General features: G+C 47.5%; 1 protein-coding gene across 1 annotated transcript in view; it reads right to left on the bottom strand.

Moving 5' to 3' along the window:
* Positions 1–21,013, bottom strand: part of sli (slit guidance ligand) — a 416,482-nt gene that overhangs the window by 142,225 nt on the left and 253,244 nt on the right. Inside the window, exon 7 of the mRNA XM_075676723.1 lies at positions 406–477. Within this exon, the coding sequence (XP_075532838.1) occupies positions 406–477 (72 nt within the window). The remainder of the gene's footprint in view (positions 1–405; positions 478–21,013) is intronic.

Raw genomic sequence — 21,013 nt, 5'->3', positions numbered from 1 at the left:
TATGTGCATACAATTGTTAACGCACTTGTGGGCAATTTCCCGTTCTAACAGAGGAGTCACTGGTCGCACTAGCCTCAACTCTAGTGCCAACAGAGCACCGCGTCCATAAATTTAGTCAATTGCTCTATAATTACTGGCCACTCAAAGAAAAGAAAAAAAAATAAAGAAAGAAAACAGGAACCATCGAGGATGATTGCAAGCGAATAGCGCGAACGAGGGCGAGAGAGCAAAAGAATGAACGCTTTTCTTCCCGAGCCCAACGGCCGGCCATCGACCACCAACCACGAAAACCGCCGAAAGAGCCAAACAAGGTTATTTGCTTTAAAATGTACTTGCTTAAACTATTTCAATCGAGCAGGTATACTGTGCTGCTCAAGAACCATAGCTTGACCAAATTTCACTCACACAACCCGCAGCTTCTTCATGTTCTCGAATAAGTCCTTTCCCAGCGTCGTCAGGTTGTTCCGGTTAAGCGTCCTGAAAGAAATACCAAAAACCAGTCAGCTGAACACAAAACATACTACGCCAAGAGTTCTCAACTTGTGATGATATAGGGCGCTATAACATAAAGCTATTGCATTCTGATTTTTATTCCACTCTTCTGACGTCAAATTTATGTAACCGCCGACGCAAGCATAGGCGGCGACCCGCAGCGTTGTTTTAACTGCCCACTCAAACGCTCTGCTCGTTTATAGGAGGTGACTTGTATGATTTCAAAGCGAACAGCATTGCCTACCGTGACAGGCTTTCCTTATCGAATAGGCTGACGAGAGGCGAGGAGCACACAGAAGTGGAGAGGGTTTCGGTGCGGCCCAACTATACCGCAGTCAATAACCGGGTACTGCCGGCGTCTTCCATTGGGCCACTTGTCCTTAGCTTGCGGTGGCTCGTCGACGATGGCGGCAGTGTGCATCGGGGCCCTAAAATTGGCGCTAGAAGGGATCCTCAGCGAAGAAGACTTGGCAGAGTGATAGCGTATACGTGCCGGGAGGGCTCGATAACGTCATACCATAGAGTAACATACTAAACGACAAGAGTGGACACTCGAGCCGTTTCGCGGCCAAGCTATGGAGCTTCGCCGATTCCACGAGGTGGCAGAGCACATCAAGAAAAATGCGGCTGCGGCTAGCAGCTTGACAGGCGGCACGAACACTGGGCACGACCCAACACGTGCGAAGCCTAGTCCTAGTCAGGCCGCGCCGTCGGGCTCTTTCGGTAAAACGCACCTGAGCATCGTTGTTGGGTTCTGCTGTCAGCGTCTGCTTCGTCGCGGTTTCATGGTAAGGCCACAGCAAGTTCTTTTGCGCGTTGTTAACGACTTATTATTTTCGAATTTCGTTATGTCACTGTTAGCCGCATGAACGAGTGACGGCGGCTTTGCAACCATGAACAGCTGCAGCCCATTTGCTACGCTGACTTTCATTTCGTGTTCTTTTTTTATGCGCAGCAATGAGCGGTGATGCTGGCGAAAACAGCGATGCGGCAGCGTCCGAGCTGCGATGCACGTTCGATACAATGACGAATTTATAAAATAAAATAAAATGGTTCGTTAAGAAATGTGGCCTATGAACACATACCGTTCGGGGCAGAGAGCTTTATGATACACGAGCGACTGCTGAAAAAGTATGGTGCTCTACTTTTGCAAAAGAAATGTAGCTATTTCTAAAGCGGTACACGTGCAATATTTGCAGTATGGCAATAATGCACTCACTCCCAACCTCTGTAGCAGGCTATGTGCGCTCGAGCGTTGTTAGCTGTTCTGCATTGGGCTGAAAATAGGTGTTTTTGTTTTAATTGTGTATGGAGTCGTTACCGTAGAACGTTCCTTGCTTCTTAGCCTTTATAAGAGTGCTTCCTTAACCAAAAAAAAGAAATAAAATAGTATACGCTTTGCACGAAGGAACGCAGCATCTCCAATATAAAGCTTTGCAGGCTCCAATATTGCTTATACGAAGGAACGTAGCGTCTACATCCAATAGCTTTGAAGCCTCCAGTAGTGCTCCAGTATTGTCTGTCATTCTGCGTATTGCAGAAATCTCCACCATTTCCTCAAAATACACTGCACAGCCGAAGGACATCACGCATACTCAAGGGCAAAATTCCAAGTATCAGAAGACGATTGCAAGGCTTCGAAGACAGCAGGTGAAGAGGCCCAACACAAAGTGCTTAATTGCAGCTCTTTAATGACGGACACACTGGCTTACACATTCGACATAAAGATGTTGGTGCGCGCTCAATTATTTTAGCAGCCATTTTATTTCGACACGCTACCATTCGCATAATTTTGCTACCCTAATTGACCCTCCTTCGCGGAAGTAGAAGAAAAAACGTCATATTTCTTTCCTTCTAGTACAATCCCATTTTGAGCAAATTAATTGCTGGCATGTATGCGCAGTTTTATTTTTTTTGTTTTGTTTCTTTATCTGGATAGTTGCAACACGTCTTCTATGTGTTTTGCTAGTGCAATGTTATTGCCATCACGCCATTAATTTCCGACTATTCTTTCTTATAGCGGTGTCACACGACCACTTTCGATCGCGATCAAGTCCGATCCGGATTGAAATTCTCGACTGCTATTGGCTCCAACGCAGAAGCTTGCGCAAGAGAACCAGTCGCGACCGAGAAATTCAAATCGGATTCGGCTTCATCGCGTTTAAAAGTGCGCCTGTGTGACACCCGTATTACTTGCATTTCGCAGTTTCTTCCCGTTTTCATGTATCTGCATCTTACAATATTGCTGCAATAAATTATTGTCTGCTATTCTCGTGTTCTTTACTATGCAGCAAGTTTGTTTATGTTTAAGGAACATGGAACTTTTAGGGAACATGGAACACCTCTTGGCGTGAGTTACTAGACCTACAATATCATAAGCGATGAAGTTCTACGTCCTATATAGTTCGCATGATTGTTGCCCTAAGTTACAACTTGAAACAACAAATATTAATTTAAATGAAACTAGCATGAAATAAAACACCTTTTGCACATATAAAAAGCGGCACAAGCGCCTGCATGAAATCACTCGATTTAAGCAACGTTATGGGTCAACCAAAAAATAATTAAGAAACGAAACTTAAATTAGGGCCTCGGAGATTCGGCGGCGTGCGCGACCATCTTGGAGGCTGGCGCGTTTCACCGATTGCGCTAGGTACGCTGAGAGCCAAAGTCGGCCGCAGGCGCCTATGGGAGTGTCCACTCTTTACTTTGTTACTCGATGGTTATACTGCCACACAAAACTTTTATTATACACAAAGAAATAAATTTTTGCCGGCAGCCTCCGAGTGGCTAAAGCCAGAGCGATCGGCGGGCACCCGTCTTCAATTCCTTTCAGAACGGGTCAGTTTGCGGCTGCACTCTTAGACAAAGGTACATCCTTCGGGGTGTATATTTTCCACACTATACGATAATCGTCATCTGCCTTCCTTGCGTTTCCTTTCTTGAAAACGCTGCGCCTGCTACTTTCCTGTCGGGAATGCTGTGTCATGCTGATAACGCGCATGCCTTTCGTTACTGGGAAGTACCGGGCTGGCAGCGTTAAAGAAATTAAATGCGGACATTTATTGTTGCGTGGCAAGATACAACCTAAAGAGTGAGGGTGTAATTTTGTTTTAGAGTGTACACTCTAAGAAAAGTTTACACCCTTTGGAGTGCCCCTTCTGCCACACAACGATAATCGTCATCTGCCTTGTTTGGGTTTCCTTTCTTGAAAACGCCGCGCCCGCTACTTTCCTGTCGGGAATGCTCTGTCATGCTCATAACGCGCATGCCGTTCGTTACTGGAAAGTACCGGGCTCGCAGCGTTAAAGAAAGGAAACGCATCAAGGCAGATGACGATTATCGTTGTGTGGCAGAAGGGGCACTCCAAAGGGTGTAAACTTTTCTTAAAGTGTATATTAAAAAAAAATTACCTTTTGTCCGATACATTGATGCATCTTCAATGCATACATATCACTTTGACGTGCGAGTTTTCGCGGTTTCGTGACATTGGCTGACAAAGAAGCGAAGCGGGCCCGGACTGAAAATTTTTGACCAATAGCGGATTGCTAGTGACAACAAACGCGATGGAAATAAACAGCGCAGCTTTTACGCAGGCCGGTAGGACAGGAAGGCACACACAAGCGCTGTCCTACGGTCGGCGTAAAAGTTGCGCTGTTTATTTCCATCGCGTATCAGTGCCAACTCGACCAAATGTGCGCTCTTGTGAGTGACAACACAGGCGCGGGACACTCATAAGGCATGATCAGTGCGCACACGCCATTTTGAAATAAAGAGTTTTCACAGATTTTTGTGACGCGCATGACAGAAAGATAAAGTGGGCGCGGCCCGAAGATTTTTGACCAATAGCGGAGCGCTCGTGACGGAAATGGAATAGAAAGAGATTGGAATAGCCTTATGTTATAGCGCACACAGTCACCATTTGGTGACGTACATGTTCTCATAGCTGACACTACGCACAATGAAACAACAAAATATAACACAAGTGGGATTAGCCGGACGTGCTAATCAGCTCTAAATCCCAATCGGCCATATTTTTTTGCATTCTTTGCAATAAACTATCCATTTGAAGCCTCATGAACGATCACTGATTACGGAAAGCGGCGTCAATCAAAAAGCAGTAGGAAGTGCCTAAAAGCACGCATTTTATTTTTATCTTTCATTGGCATGAAAAAGACGACATAACGGCGTTAAACACTGGACCAGATACACCTTGCCTCATGGACAGGAAGTGTCACATATTTGTACACACTGCGGCACGTACTTTGTACATGGGAAAGAGCGAATGTTGCAGTGAATGCACGCACAACAGCAGTATAACACGACAGTCAAAACAACACACATATCATATACTGAACGTACCAATGCGGCAGTGACCATTTCGGCATTTTCAGACACCCAGACATCGCACCATGGCACCGTCACATGCTAATTCAGGCGCATTTCTGATTTCTCAGAAGATGGCCGTTTCTTCAATTTTCTTGCCCTCTTTGCAGAAGAGCGGCCTTTCGCGCGAGCCTTATTATTCGGCCGACCCCGAAGGTGACGGTGTCGCCACGTAGAGGCCAACTCGTCGGAAACACGAGACTGAATAAGCGCGCCTTAGCGCTCCCTAAACTGTCGTCATTGACCCATTAAAATCAGCAATTTAATTAAATCAACAGCACATTAAATCAACAATTCAAAAGAGGTAAATTATCTAACTACATAATAAAGTGTTGACACATATTTTATCCCCGAATAGTTTAGATACGAGGTTGTTATTTAAGCCAGTAGTACACAAGAATAGCGCAAATGCCAGTCGCCCTCACTGCTTACAAATTCTACTCATAAATTATCTGCACTGAATATAAAGAACAGTGTCGAAAGGGACATGCATAAGTGAGAGTATAAACTCGGCACCATTCGCGTGCCATCCGTCTTTATTTTTAACACCTCAACACGTATCTTTCTTTCTTTCGAGTTCATAAGATTCGCAGATAGTTATATCGCGCCATTCGGCTCGTTCACCTGAAGAGCGCACATTACTTACATGATAAATCAGTTTCTAAGCGGCTAATTCAAACATTCACCAAATATCTTTTTAGTGAATTACTTCAAGACACACTATGGGATTCGCGAAATTGGACCAATGGATCATAATGAAGCCATGTCTCCTTGGCTGAAATCGTAAGACCATTTTCGTCGCCTTTATAGATCTACAACTGTATTCACAAAGTTTTTCCTTCGTAAGTGCTCTTTACAATTGGCTGGCCGGCTTCGATAGCAACGTGTCCAGCATCAGGATTGGCTGGAATTCCCTCTTATACGAACAACTGCAGCGTACAACCTTTTTTGTGAATACGGGCCCTCTATGCTTTCTCAGTGTTGATTATAAAAACTTGTGCACATTTTCTTCCTTTAAGCACACATATAACATGTGTGCTGTGGCTTCGGAAAAATACAGCAACCTCGGGTATGGGAATAAAACAACGTACCACGAAATACAGGGGAATTACAGTTAATAGTTCCCAAACTGCTTCCTCATTAGTTCGAGGAGACGACGACGAAGTGTTTCTATCATAGAACGCTTGTACCTTTGTCTGGCTTTGTTTCTTTCCAAACTCTGGGAGCTGCCGCTCCCATGTTGTGGCAATGGACGAAGAAGCCCTCGAAGACCTTCCTGGAGCCAAGCCATCACGTGGGGTCGCGTCCAGGAAACGTGGAAATGCGTCAAGTAACACGGACAGTGAGGCAACCGAGTTGTACTCGGACAGCGTCGACTCGTCGGACGACGATTTCACGCTTGTCATCAGCCGAACCACAAAAAGAAGACTGCTACAGAGGTCATCGTCGCCAAGTGTCTCCACCGTGAAAACAACACAGCGCTGGCCGCACACTATGCTCTTCATGCCTGTGGACCCAATGTCAAATCTGTGACTCCTAAACAGGCATGTCCTTTCTGCGTTTCTTGAGGGAATCGCGCCAAATGAGATAAAAGACGTGAGAATAAACGCATGGAAGAATGTCCTTGAATGTCTGTGCAATATACGTTTTACACCGTAGTGCACTGCAAAGCCTGCGGCACGTAACGGAAATCGACAAAGTACAAGTGCGATCCGTGATACCTACTGGCTGCAGTGGGACCATCGGCGTCATTTATGATGTCGATATTAATACCGATATTAATACCGATACCGATATTAATAAAGCCAACTACAGAAGGCACTCTTATCACGCACATCACAAGACTTGGCAACACCCATTGCCTCAAGCTGTGGTTTGATGGAGACAGCCTTCCCTCACACGTCAAAGTTGGCCACGTCCGCCATCCAGTCCGCCCATACGTACCGAAGCCCTGCAATGCTACAAATGCTGCAAGATTGGACACGTAAAAAGGTGTCTGTAGGAATAACCACGTGTGCCCACGGTGCGCCGAATCTCATTCAGCAGATGCCTGCCGCGCAACTGTGTTGAAGTGCCCTAACTGCCATGGTACTCATGAGGCCTCATCAAATGATTGCCCGCGGGTGAAAAACGAGCGAGCAGCACTCAAACATATGGTACAGGACCATTCATCACACGGAGAGGCTGCCGCTACTCTCAGGCGACGACGACATCGTCACCGAAGAGCATCACTAAGAGTTACGTCTACTGAAAGATATACACCGTCTTCCGGCAAAGCGGCTACCGTATCAACGCCGACTTCCACAAAAACAGACACTGCGAAAACGAAGACTGGGGCAACACTCTCACCTCCTGAAGAGTGGCCGACACTTCCACGAGCACAACCTGCCCCGGAGTCACATCAAATTGCGCCGCCCTCAATGACCTCACGAACCGCGGATGGGACGACGACTGAGGATCGCCAAGCCATAGTGATGCTGAAGTCACTTATGGACGCCATGCGCATTCTACTGAGCAGCATGAAAACCCCGTCGGCACAGAGCGCACTGCAGGTGCTGGACACCTTGAGTCCGGTGCTTGCGGCTATAGGGTAAAACCACGGTCCGAAAGATGTCGTCGTTTCAAGAGGAAGTCAAGAATGCATCTGTCTTTCAGTGGAACACCAGAGGGCTTAAGTCACGCATGTCCGACTTTAGACAGTTTGTCTTTACGCACCAGTTCCCCATTATCGTGATTTGCGAGCCCAACCTGTCAGCTCCCATCAGACTTTCCTGGTATGAGTGCTTTATGTCCTCTACCCACGAAGAGTGCAACAAGGTTGTTGTGTTTATACGCCGTTACTTGACTTATGTACATCACCCAGTGCCTCCTGACGAAGCAAACCAATACGTTTGCTTAACAGTGAAGAAGAAAAAAGCTCACGTTTACAATTCTTGGAGCCTATTTATCTCCAGCAAGCCGTCTAGATTGTGAGCGCCTACGGGGAATTTTGTCGTCGACTCCACAGCCGTGGGTGCTCACTGGTGACTTTAACGCCCACCATTACCTATGGGGAAGCTCCAAAGTTAACTCTAGAGGCAGAACGTTGGTGTCCTTTGCCTGTGAACGCGAATTTTGCTTGTCAAATGATGGTAGCCCTACTTATCTGCGTGGATCAGCGTATAGCAGCTGCTTGGACCTAACCTTCGTTTCACGGTCGCTTTCGAGAAGAGTGCACTGGTTTTCCGATTTAGAAACACGAGGTAGCGACCACATCCCAACCTATTTGAAGATCGAAGGTTTGACTAGCTCCAAGTCCGCCAGAACCGTCCAGTGCACCGATTGGCCTAAATACAAAATAATAATGGAAGACTGTTGTCGTGACGGCACCTCTTATAACCTACAGGGCGCGATAAAGGATGCCATACAAACAACCACGCATTTGCTTTCGAGGAGTTCTTCCCGCACCGATTTCGACATCGAACTAGCAAAACTTCGAGCAATTCGCCGTCGTGCGGAGCGAAGATATAGACGCACGAAATCCAATCATGATTTGAGATTGGCTAGACGAACACAAAAGAAAATACAGCGTCACATGAACAAGCTGGCTTCGCGACAATGGGCATCCCTTAGCGAGTCCCTGGATCCGCGAAAACCTTTGTCGCTTATATGGAGGACTGTTTGTGGCCTTCGCACAACCTTTGGTCAGCGCCACCCGTTTAAATCTCTGGCACTTTATCTACAATGTAGAGATATTGACGTCGCTGAATCTTTCTCGAGAAAGATTGCTGGCGATGCAAATTCCGATGGAACGGGTACGGGAACGCTCGACCACCCACTGTTCTCACGCGATCCCCGCATGGAATACCCTTGCGAAGCTTTGCGTCAGCAAACATGGCGGCACCCGTCGGAGCGACGGCTCTAACCTAGCACCAAACTGGGTTTGATTCGCGGTAACGCGTGCAGTTCGCAAGCTAGAAGTAACTGCGGTTATCGCTTTCTCTCAACTAGCGTGTGTTTGAAAATTGATTTATTAGACCCCGCTGATTCCGAATTCGATTGTGGATCTTATGGCTCGTAGGCCTAACACGGCTAAGCTTGGCTGGTGAAGGCACGTAAAGTTGGTTTTGCTGCTCAAAACTAAGCGCAACTAATTGTTTGCTGCTTGAATAATAACCTCTGAATAGTAATTAAACGCGAATACACGCAAGTCAAAATTACTATTCCTATCATAAAATGGTATATTTTATTTAATTATTTATTATAAAGTAAACCCGAACATGAGAAAATCGGGCAAAGAGATGGTCGAGGATCCTGCAACAGACAATGCACGCCGAGTGGTTCGCCGCCAGAAGGAACAAATGGCACGCCCCATATGCCCGTAGTAATGACTCCAAAAAGGCCGCTTCTCCCTTCGTGCTCACCGCGCCGAATCTGCAACTTTCATCTCGGTGAGAGCGAGCAATAGCGGTGTGTGTCACGCGAGGGATCAAATGCATGAATAATAACTGCATTGCAATTGCCAAAGATGGTGCAAACGAATTTTTGAAAGCTACGACGCACTGTCAAGACAAGTAAAATATGCATTTTTCATAAAAGAATGTACTTGTATGTTCCAAAAATTGTGCCTGAAATAACTGATATCAATGCTTCCATGTTTTTTTTGTCTATTTAATAAGTAAAGCAAATATTGCACGAACTTTTCGAACTATATCAGTTCGAAACCAGCAAAGCAGTGCATGCCGCTGATATGAAAAATGTAAAGGCTGTGATATGAACAAGTTGAGAAAAAATATTTTAATGAAACTATGTCAGGCAAGAACTTTGTTTACATTTTTGTACATGCAACGGCCAGGGAAAAATCTCAATGATGCTGTCCTTCGTTCCAATGTATTGCGCAGGAGGAGCTGTCACCGGTGTATTGTGAGTAATTGCACCGAAATTATAGACGCAACAGAGAGCACATATAAAAAGCAGGAGTACTGCAAAATATACAGGGGCGAGCCAAATGAGAGTGAGCCAATGCGAATATATGACAAACGGGGCACTTTATTTAAAAGTAATCTCCATGAGCATTGAGATATTTGTCTCACTGAATAACGAGTCGCGTGATTCCCGTCTCATAAAGCTCCTTGGGTTGCTGCTTCAAAACGTCGGTAACCGACTCCTTCACGTCATCGTCCGACACGAATCTGGTTCCCTTGAGCTGTTTTTACAGTTGCCCCAAATTGTGGAAGTCGCGAGGCGACTAGTCTGAGCTGTATGGGGGATGTTGCAGCGTTTCCCACTTGAACTTTGCCAGTTTTGCGTTAACCATATCAACGACGTGGGAATGGGCATTGATTGTCCAGGAGCAATATGACCCCATTCTTCAGTTTTCCACGTCGTTTGTTGTTGATTGCGACACGCAGCCGATCCGACCTTTCACAATATCGGAAACGATTGACAGTCTCTCCAGGTTTATCAAATTCGATCAGTAGTGGCCCCTGACCATCGAAAAAAAAAAAAATAGGCGACAACTCCTTTTCGGCGCAAATGACGACTTTTGTACACGGACGTTATCGCATTTCGCCCCCATCGAAATGCCGCCGCCGCGGCCGGGATTCGATCCCGCGACCTCGTGCTCAGCAGCCCAACACCATAGCCACTAGGCAACTACGGCGGGTTTAATCAGCTCATGAACCTTTGCAATTGTGTTGGGGGTGATTGTACGGTGGCTTTGGCCCGGTCTTGGATCGTCTTTGCAACTTTCACGTCCTTCTTTCAACCGTTTGCTCCAACGCTTCACAGTGGCCAATGAAGTGCAATGTTCAACGTACACGGCAGTCATACGGCGACTAATTTGTTGTTGGGAAACACCTTCAGCTGTCAAAAATCTCACGACACCACGCTGATCAACTGTTGGGGCGCATCCATTATGTCGCGCAACCATGTTCAACCAAGTGAATGCGAGCATTTTATATATATATGTGACATGAAAACTGTTTACAGCGCAAACACGTTTGCGCTGTAAACAGTTTTCATGTCAAGTATGCACCAACTCGCCCAGAAAGAAGTTTTAATGAATTATATATATATATATATATATATATATATATATATATCAGCACGTTTATTAAAAAAAAAGTGCAGAAAGCGAGTGGGTGGCGCCCCTAGTCCAGGGCCCCACTGGTTTGAGCGGTCCGCAAGACCATTTATCCTCACACGTGCGTGTCACTGTTCTAAATGAGAGATGCCTGTGTGCTACGCGCATGGCTCACAGATGATGAACCGAACCATTATTGCGCGGGGTGGGCTGGCTCATTTTCATTTGACTCGCCCTCGTACATTGGAAATGCGAAGATACAGCTTGATAAAGGGCAAAAAAGTATCACTGGAAACAGAGTTCACTGTACGTACACACAAAACCTAGCAACAAGATATTTAAATACACGTATAAGTATCCAATAAATCTACATATCTAAGAAAAAGTCACCATACAATGCATCAAACAAGGCAAATAAATATGTTGGGCCATCACAGATTGACACATTACAGAATCCTAAGGCCCACCTGGATACGCCCCTGGTGCTATGAAATTTTTTTTTGTCAGGAATGGGGTGGGCAGGGGCACTAAAATATGACTGCCTCCAAATTTGCCTTATATACAGCTGACCCGAGGCTCCAATAAAAAAAGTAAATTAAGACATTCTTATTAATTACTGTTTTGAAACGAACGTTTTTAAATGTCCGCTTCACCTATAAACTCCCCTGCAAAAACGGCCCGTTCCCCCCCCCCCCCTACTTTCATAGCTATTTCATAAAAAATCTTGCGTAGTCTAAAAAAGTGCTCTGTAGAACAGGCCACGTATAGTGCATGTGTAAGTATGTTATTGCGAGAAATATTATACGGACGCTTGAGGCCAACGCGAGAAGCTAAGTGAATAGTAGCTATACTTTTGAGCTACAGTTGGATGCGTACCGTTAACATGGCGCTTGTTAAGCGGACAAGGAAGAACGGCAGCAAGTGCGCTGAGCGAAGTGGACGCACCGTCGCCTTGATCCGGTTTGGTTCTGCCCAGCTGCTGGCCTCAGCGTTGTGCCCATGCTCACAATAGCGTTCTTAGCGGAACGGGCCGTAAACGTCGAGCAACACGCTCTCAGAAAAGTTCACACCCTTTGAGTCGTATCTTGCCACACAACGATAAATGTCATCTGCCTTGTCCGCATTTCCTTTCTTTAACGCTGCGAGCCCGGTACTTCCCAGTAACGAACGGTATGCGCGTTATCAGCATGACATAGCATTCCCGACAGGAAAGCAGCGGGCGCGGCGTTTTCAAGAAAGGAAACGCAAGCAAGGCAGATGACGATTATCGTTCACTCTTAGAAAAATTTACACCATTTGGGGCGTATCTTGCCCCACAACAATAATCGTCATCTGTCTGGCCCGCGTTTCCTTTCTTTAACGCTGCGAGCCTGGTACTTCCCAGTCACGAACGGCATGCGCGTTATCAGTGTGACGCAGCTTCTCGACAGGAAAGTAGCGAGCGCCGAGCTTTCAAGAAAGGAAACGCAAGCAAGGCAGATGACGATTATCGTTGTGGTACAAATATACACCCCAAAGGGTGCAACCGTTTTAAGAGTGTTGTGTGGCAGATATACACCCTAGAGGGTGTAAACGTGTTTTTGTTTTTTTTAGAGTGTAACGCTATCTATCACCCGTTGCTCTCGCGCACCATCGAGGCCTGCAACGCCCCTGCAGCGCGGCGGTCCTCATCGCGTTGTGAGGCGCCCGCTGCCAAGCTTGCGCTCCTGCCCAGCAGCAGTGCTGCGTAACAGCAGCAGTTACAACGACGCAGCAGTTACAACGAAGTCCGAGCAGTTCCAAGCGAAAAGCTAAACCATGCTATCGCTGCTACATAAGAACACGCGTATAAAGTGTCTCACAAAGGCTGGCCGACGTCTGATGCCAAGGCGCCTTTGACAAAGATAGGTCCACCTATTGAAACGTTGGCCAACCTTTGTGAGGCACTTTATTCCTGTTTTTAAGTAACGTCTATACCCCACAGTGTGCTACTCCATCTATCGGCCCCTTTCTTGATTTTGGCTATGCCTGTTTTGGCTATCGCAGTTGATAATTCACCCTTCGGGTGATACTGCCAATTTATTATTATTATTATTATTATTATTATTATTATTAAGCGCCAGCTTTACAACACTGCGCTGTGTATGCCTCAGGTTTCGCACGGCCTCCGAGCAAGGCGGCAAGAAAGCTGGGCCGGAATAATGTAACGGTCGGGGTCACACTCACCGCGTCTGTGATTGCTCTCTGGCAACAAAAGTACCATGGTCCTTACGGCACATCGTGCCCCTTTTGCAACACAGAAATCCAAAATGTGACAGTGACACACCTATTATGGACGTGCACAGGACTTCATCTAAGCCGTCTCCGCCACCTCCGGGCAACAGGCCTTCGGCCTGGCCGCCCACCCGACCTTGAACGTTGGATTCATGGACCACATCATCGTTCACTCCTAGATTTCTTGCACGAGTCGAATTTGTTCGTGCATTTTTAACATCTTTAGTATTATGCCTAAGGGCATGCTTTCGAATTAAAAAAAATAATGTAACGATTCCATTCAAGTGCCATTCTTTGTCGCGCTTCGTCAATGGTCACAGCGGCGTTATCGACGGGATGAGCCCGGTCGTGGATAATCGCAGCGGCACAGCATCGAGCGTAAGGAATCGCCAAACATTATACCAGCCAGGGGTTAGTTCACCGAAATGGTTGGAGAGCGTCAAAGGTGTGGATAGCCCCAAGAGTCGACTCAGATATAACCACTCTACAGTATCGGCTTGCCACGGCACTAGCTGTTAGAAGAGAACGGACCCCCGAAAGCAATCTTTTGTCGCTTCACTCTTTTCCTTCCCCGCCTGCAGGACAGCCAACCAGAGAAAGTGTGCAGTTTTCTCTAAGGCGCGATTCCAGTGTTCACAGTGTGACAGACCGTTACTGCACCTTTTTCCCACTGAATTAGAGCCCCTCACTACAGCGACACAGCGCATATATACGGTCGCTGTGACGACACAAGCGCTGTCCTCTCGCTTATCCAGGCCTTTTGCGCTGTTTTTCGCAAGAAACCTAATCAATTAGCACGTAAGTCAACACATTATTGGTACTTAAGTATAGTTTACTTGTCTGCTCTTCCTTCATCTCCCTCTAAAGGCACCGACACCCACTTTCTGGTTGACGTCACTAATCACTTTCTGTGCGCTTAGTTTTCACTAACTGCCGGCTACTAATAACCTACACCGCGGAGAAATATCAGCGCAAGTACAACCGACGGCGCACTCCGAAGAGGCGCATGCGGCAGTGCTTCCGTCGGCTGACGGGAGCGCGTGGGCTGAGGGGCGGACAAAGGCGTCGCCCTGTGCGACGCCGCTACGCAGCGTCGTCGTGCACAGTTGAGCACGCGGCGGCGCTATTCCCGTCACAATGGCCGCCGCTCACTGGCGTTCGCATCACACCCAAACACACACGGACCGCCAGATGAGGGCCCTTTTCTTCTTTCTTATTATTTATTTTTAGTTCGTCGGCTCTGCGCGTCTTTGTTTGCATTCCGGGAGCCGTTCTGTTTGCAAACGCATCGGTGGGCACGTGACGAGCTAGGGCGAGTGAAACGCGTTGTTGGTAAAGTATACGGGATTCAAGCCACGGCAATGACAACCTCATTTGTCTGCAGAGCTCCAGCCTTGACACAATGCACTGAGCCGCGTATACGTTTCAAACAACCGCGAGAAAGAATGCTACATATAGCGCGACACACAGATGCCGTTGCACTGCATGCTAGTGAAATGTGAATTAACCTTTCTCCTAACCTTTATTTAGCGCCTCTCCTAATCTTTTTCGTGTCCACGCTCAGCTAGACAGAGTGCTCGGCGAGTCTTGGGCACTATAACAGTCCGAAGCTCCGAACTGGGGTTGAAAGTTTCCATTCGCTCCCTGTCTATAAGAACTAGGGACCATCAGGCCCACCATACGGCCCAAGTAGCCACTCATATATATTGGTGGATTGCACGGGTCATGCACCGTGCATCCCAATGAAGTATGCTGAAGAGTAAGCGAAATTCGAGCTGACGATTAATGCGTTAATTAACCTTCGTTGTAAATGGAAAGTGTTTACCGCAATGTTACCGAAAACGAACTGGTCTGCGCTGAATCATGTGGTCTACTTTATTTTTCTGTGACACCATCTAAAATGTGTGATATCCAACCAGCAAAGACTGTTTTCACCGATGTTACCGGTAAGCAAACACACTACAACCTTACTCAAGTGGCACAGCTTGGTCGCGTCTGAGGTAGGCAGCACGATTATCTTTTTGAACTGGTTACTTAGGAGGCGGGAAAGACTTGTGCAACAAATACAAGTGCGAACTTGAACAATTCGCAAAAATCTGCATATAATTGTTATCTTTATAAACACTTACCTAAGGCGCACGTTGCGACTGCGCAATTGAAGCAGGATTCCTCTCGCGCGAATCTCTTCCTTTTTTTAGCCCAATGTGTATTGGAATAGAACCGTCCACCATGCGGGGCCTTTTCGCTACCACGTCCCTCAGTATTGAGAAGCACCAATTTCGACAGCCCCAAATGTGTGGCAAAGTACAAGTTTGCGTTCCATATATTAGTGAAAAATCGACTTATTAGGTGGCAGGGTTCGGTGACGCTTCCTCCACCAACCTATCCCACTGCTTCGACTGCGGCGGTAGTCTCCAGCACTCAGGAATACCCGGCGCACATGCAGGACACCGACCGCTCCCCCACTGTAGATAACAGGGCGATGCACCTTTGGGAAGCTCGCCATGGCCTCCTTCGCTGTTGGAGAGCTTAGTAATAAACACGTCCGCCGTCTCCGAAAGCGCCTGAATGAACGAAACACCGAAATCATCCGGCATTCTGACTATCTTAGAAAGGATCAATGGCACACTGTGTGTGAACAGTTCAAAAACAGTCTCCATTTAGGGTCCGCTTGGCGACTTCTAAGGGCTCTTGTTCTATGCGCCTGCCAACAGCTCTAAAGCCTTCGCGACAGGTCACTAGTACATGAAAGAGCATGAACATAAATAATAAAACATAAGAACAGAACTGCATTTCCACCAATATCACATGCTAATGCAAGTATAAAAGGCATGAGTTTGCATAAGAAACTTAAAATTATTTGCTTGCGGAACTCAATTACGTCAAGCATGGGGTGCACCAACTTTACACAGGCACTCAATTGAATATATCTATGTCAGATGAACTGGCATTGTACACCTGCTGCAACCATTGAACAAATTAAATTATGGGGTTTTACGTGCCAAAACCACTTTCTGATTATGAGGCACGCCGTAGTGGCTGCCCTCCCAGCGGCCATAGCACACGACGTCGCTTCCTTCGTCGTACATCATCTCGTTCTACACCACGGCGTTGCTCATGAACTCTTGAGTGACCGAGGGCACGTGTTTCTTTCTGAAGTCTCTCCTTCATCAATGCAACATTATACATCGCAGCACCCCTGCCTATCACCCCCTGACCAATGGTATGACAAGATGGTTCAACCGTAGTCTCGGCGACATGCTGTGCATGTATGTTGCCTCGGGTCATTTGAACTGGGACCTCGTTCTACCGTTCTTAACCGCCAAACAAGCCATAACTAGATTCTGTCCATTTTAGCGCGACAGCGTTAAGGAGCTCGTGTCGCAGAAAAGCCGCTGTCGTCGGCGTCGGTGGTGTTGGCCGTAAGCGAAAAATGGCGGACGGCAATTTATGAATGAAAACAACTTGAAAGATAGGCTGGGTGGGAATCGAACCGGGGTCTCCGGAGTGTGAGACGGAGACGCTACCACTCAGCCATGAGTTCGATGCTTCAAAGCGAGACAAAAGCGCCTCTAATGAATGCGCTGTTGCCTTAGAAACGTGCCGTAGAAAGTTATACTGCGGTGTATATCGGTAATTATGAGCATGTAAATTACAGAAGTCGTAGTTAAACGCGTAGCGAAGTACGTTTCCGCTACATTTCTCCTGCGCTTGGCGCGCACGCAGAGCCATCTTGCGGCAAACATAGAAGACCCCTCCTCACAATGTACGGCGCTGCCCTGACAGGTGGCGCGCCACTCGCCAGCGCGACGCGGCTCTTCTTTCCGCTCACAGCGCGATTAGGTGCAGCGCCCGATGCGGAATGTCTCTGACGTGATCGCTGCGCCGTAGCGCGTCTGGTGGGAAAGCGTCCCCTGCGATGTGTGCCGTGCTGCTGTCGAGGAGTCATGCGTCTGCGTGGCGCTCCCAAGCGAGATAGAGGACGATCCGATCGAGACGCCAGCCCCATGATCGCGTCCGCCTTCAAGGCGCGTCGCGACCCGACTGTCCGTGCCGATCGCGAGATTTGGCTCGCGTAGATCGTTTCTCCCTCCGAGACACCGAGTTCTTTGGTTAAGTTCCGCTTGCTCAGGCGCACGTTTCGTCTTTGTGTGACTCAAGAGCATGCCGAGCGATTGAGTGGGCGGTGCGAACGGGGTGCGATAACGCTATCGCGTTCCACTCTTGAAGGCGAAGCTTAAGCGTCCTGCAATTATTACCTTCTCTACGGCCGTGAAGCTTCCTATACCATCGAAACAATTCTTTCGTATCATCCAGACACTTCGGAGTGCACTCCTGTTTCCTCCGCCGCTAAACATGCCGAGGAATGTCGGCGGCTGGCCCGCTCACTCTCTACCGCAGACCGATCCAGCAAATAGCTTTGACATGACGACGGCCGACCTGCTCCTACCTCCCTCACTGAATCCCCTTGTATGGCTCTGGGTCTCACCTACGAGTCCTGACCTCTCGTACAAACTACCACCGTAATTTGATGGTGCTTAAACGTCATTGTCCAAACTTCGCCCGTTAACTACATGGTCAAGCCACTGATACCCCAAAGTTACCACCGTCGCCGGCGATGTCAATTTGTTCACGTAGACATGCTCAAGCTTCACTATGAGCCCATCGTTTCGTCGTCGCCGTAGGTCGCCCGGATGGCTTTTTCAGCCGAGGGCGATTGTAAGGAAGAAGAATAGCACTGGAAAGTCCCATCGCAACCGCGTGTTTCGGAGCCAGAACATTGGTACGCTAGAGAGAGAGAGAGAGATAACAACTTTATTGGGTGTCCGACATCGGGTCGCGGCAAGGGGAAGAGGTGGGAGATCGTCTTCTGTCTTCTTCCTCCTTTAGGCGGCAGCCAGGAGCCCTAGGGCCCCGGCGGCGTCTTCAGCCATCCGGACGAGTCGGACTTGCACTTCCGGATCGCAGCTGAGCAGCCCGGTCTCCCACTGCTCCAAAGACCTGATTTCTAAAGAAGAGTGATCTTTCTGTTGGACGTGACTACGTTTGAGGGGGCACGACCAAACCGTGTGCTGTAGGTCTGCCCTGCCTTTGCAGATTTTGCATTCGGCTGTATACAGTCCTGGGTAACAGCGGCTGTAGGCTACAGGGTTGGGGAAGGTGTTAGTCTGGAGCAAACGCCACGCCACCGATTGCCATTTAGAAAGAGCTGTAGATCACCATGGCGTGTCGTGCGGCCAGTTAGCCGATCTAGCTGAGATATCGTTACTGCCGCTGTGTTTCTGGCTGCCGCTTGGCGAGTCCAATAAACCTCGTCACAACAGCAATTTATACGGCCGATATAACTACGAACTTCGCGTAGTTTTCTAATACTTTACTATTACTGTCAATGTTAGTACTAGTTTTCTAATGCTTTACTATCGCTATCAAAGCTCTGAAGCGACTCCCGAATTCACAGAACTTTTCGTAAGTGCTATTTGCCATTGGCTGGTCGCCTTCGCTAATAATAAGCCCAGTATCAGGATTGGCTCACCTTATTCGCATCTGCTTTTGCGAACTGTTCTAGCGTAAGAATTTGCTTGTAAATACGGGTCCAGAGTCCGTATGCACAAGTTTTTAAGCCCGAATTGTTCGTAAGAGAAAATTCCTACCAATCCTGATGCTGGAAATACCATTAGTGAATGAGGTTGGCTATTGGCAAGGGGCGTTTACGAACCGAAAGCTTTTCGAGTATGCGGGTCCAGCACCTCGACTAGCTTTTTATCAGTTATGATCTGACGCTTAAAATGAATGTGCTGCATCAATACCAACATCAATACATAAATACAACAACATCAGTACCAGTAATGAGATTCGGCGACTTGTCAGTATGCACAGCTGTTCTTCTCTCGAAGGACCCGGCACGTGTGCGAGGAAACGTTCCTCAAGCTGTACTCATGATCAAAAGCGAGTCTGCACTACTTCAAGCAAGGCGCAGCTGACAAAATCAAGTACAGGCACAAAACAGGCGAGTGCACACATCCTCTGAGCAAACTAGTTGAAAGGCCGTGCCTTCTGCTTCTGTATATCTGTGACGCAGCTCAGGCGCCCCATGAGAGGAAACCGCGTTACGCCCGACAGGTCAGCACGGCGGCGCCGCGGAGAAACGGGCAATACAGCTGCAGTCTGTCAAGAAGAGGAGCGGAGTCTGTCGCAGTTCCATCACAACGAAGAGCCCACAGAGACAATTTGTTCTGTCAGGGCACGTGCCGAGCGAAGATTCGTGCAATTGTAGCTGGCAGGCTACCATTGTCTCCTGCAAGCGGCCGATATATCCCGAGTTCAGCATATACCTTGAGCTCAGCAGTGCAACGCCATGGCAGCAACTATACGCTGCATGCAGATGGGTCTGTGTTATCATGCTTTGTGATATCATGCACTGATTTGCTTAGTTTTGGGGCAAGGCACACTCCAACTATAATGAGACGCGCATCAGGGTATTGGAAAAAAAAAGATTCACATTGTTTTACATTCTTCCTACATCATACGCATCGCGCCCAGTGGCCGACTTACTCGGCGGGATCATACACCGGAACTACCGCGCCTGAAATAGTTAACACCATCGCATGAACTCATGACATCAGTGATCACAACTATACCCAGTTAACAGTTAAAGGTCCCTTATCACTCACGCCAAGCGATGCCTAAGCACATATTTAATCATTAAAAGAGCTGAATTTTCCTCCATAAATCGAGAATTAGGAGACTTCTGTGTTCCATTTCTGGCAACTTTTTCACAACACACTGATTTTGTTGGTTTTATGCGGCCCGTAAAATCGTCGCACCAGCTGTCACGCAGGTCATGTTTTTGGATCCATTTTATGCATGGCTTCCCGCATGTCGAACTGTAGCTAGGTATTTCGTGCAGAATTGTTGTTGATATTTTTTTAAAGTACGAGGCGTTCGCCTCGCCTCGTTCGCAAGGTCTTAAACCGCGCTCTGTTTTATCAGAATGATTACAGGCAAGTGCTTCTTTAACAGCTTTATTCTTTTCTCCCGAGGACAGATTCGACAATGCGATTGCTTGGGGAAATGTGCTAGAAGAAAAGGTAGCTCAGGCCGAGGATTGCTGTTGGCTGCTGCATATGGTACTTCTGTTCGATTTTCGCTGAAACATTCGTGTCATGTTTATGAAATCTTTATACCTTGATGCAGTCTGAGCAGACTTACAACGCAGAATGCCTTCTTTTGCGTGTGCGTTTTGTACTCAATCGAACTCTTTCTTATTATCTTTTGCGTCGCAGGAGTGCATGGCCTACGCCGCAAAGGACTAAACCCGGCCTTGCAATCAGCGCGATACCTTGGTCGGCGCTGCTCCACCTTTAAATACAGTGTTATCTCTATCGTAACATTAGAGGGGAAGAAATACGCAAAAGTTGGTAAGCCTTTTGCGTTGCGCGTTTTCAAGCAGGCCACCATGGAAATTTCAAGTAGCGAAAGCTGCCGCGAAGAAGGGCACTTCGTCGGCGTGCGCAGCGTAATTGGAACGGCGGTGCAGCGCTAACTCGCGCTTTTACTCACACGTGCGTGCGGTGACTTCCTTCGCTAGTGACTACGCATTTCCATTAACAGGTTCGCAATTACTGTTTTTGAGGCCACTTTGACGGCACTATTACGGCGATGTCACGTGTATTCATTGGTGTACGCATTCACTACAATAAGAGCAGGAAATGCGCCATGCGGAGTCCTTTGAGATATGTCTGCACCAAGGACGTATGCCCTTTATTGAGGCACAGAAACAGTACTGCGGCAACGATATAATAAAAAGAAAACACGATC

The sequence above is a fragment of the Dermacentor variabilis genome, unplaced genomic scaffold (assembly GCF_050947875.1).
Source record: "Dermacentor variabilis isolate Ectoservices unplaced genomic scaffold, ASM5094787v1 scaffold_12, whole genome shotgun sequence".
Classification (NCBI taxonomy): domain Eukaryota; kingdom Metazoa; phylum Arthropoda; class Arachnida; order Ixodida; family Ixodidae; genus Dermacentor; species Dermacentor variabilis.
The sequence above is the reverse complement of the archived record's forward strand: the minus strand, read 5'-3'. Positions and strand labels throughout refer to the sequence as shown.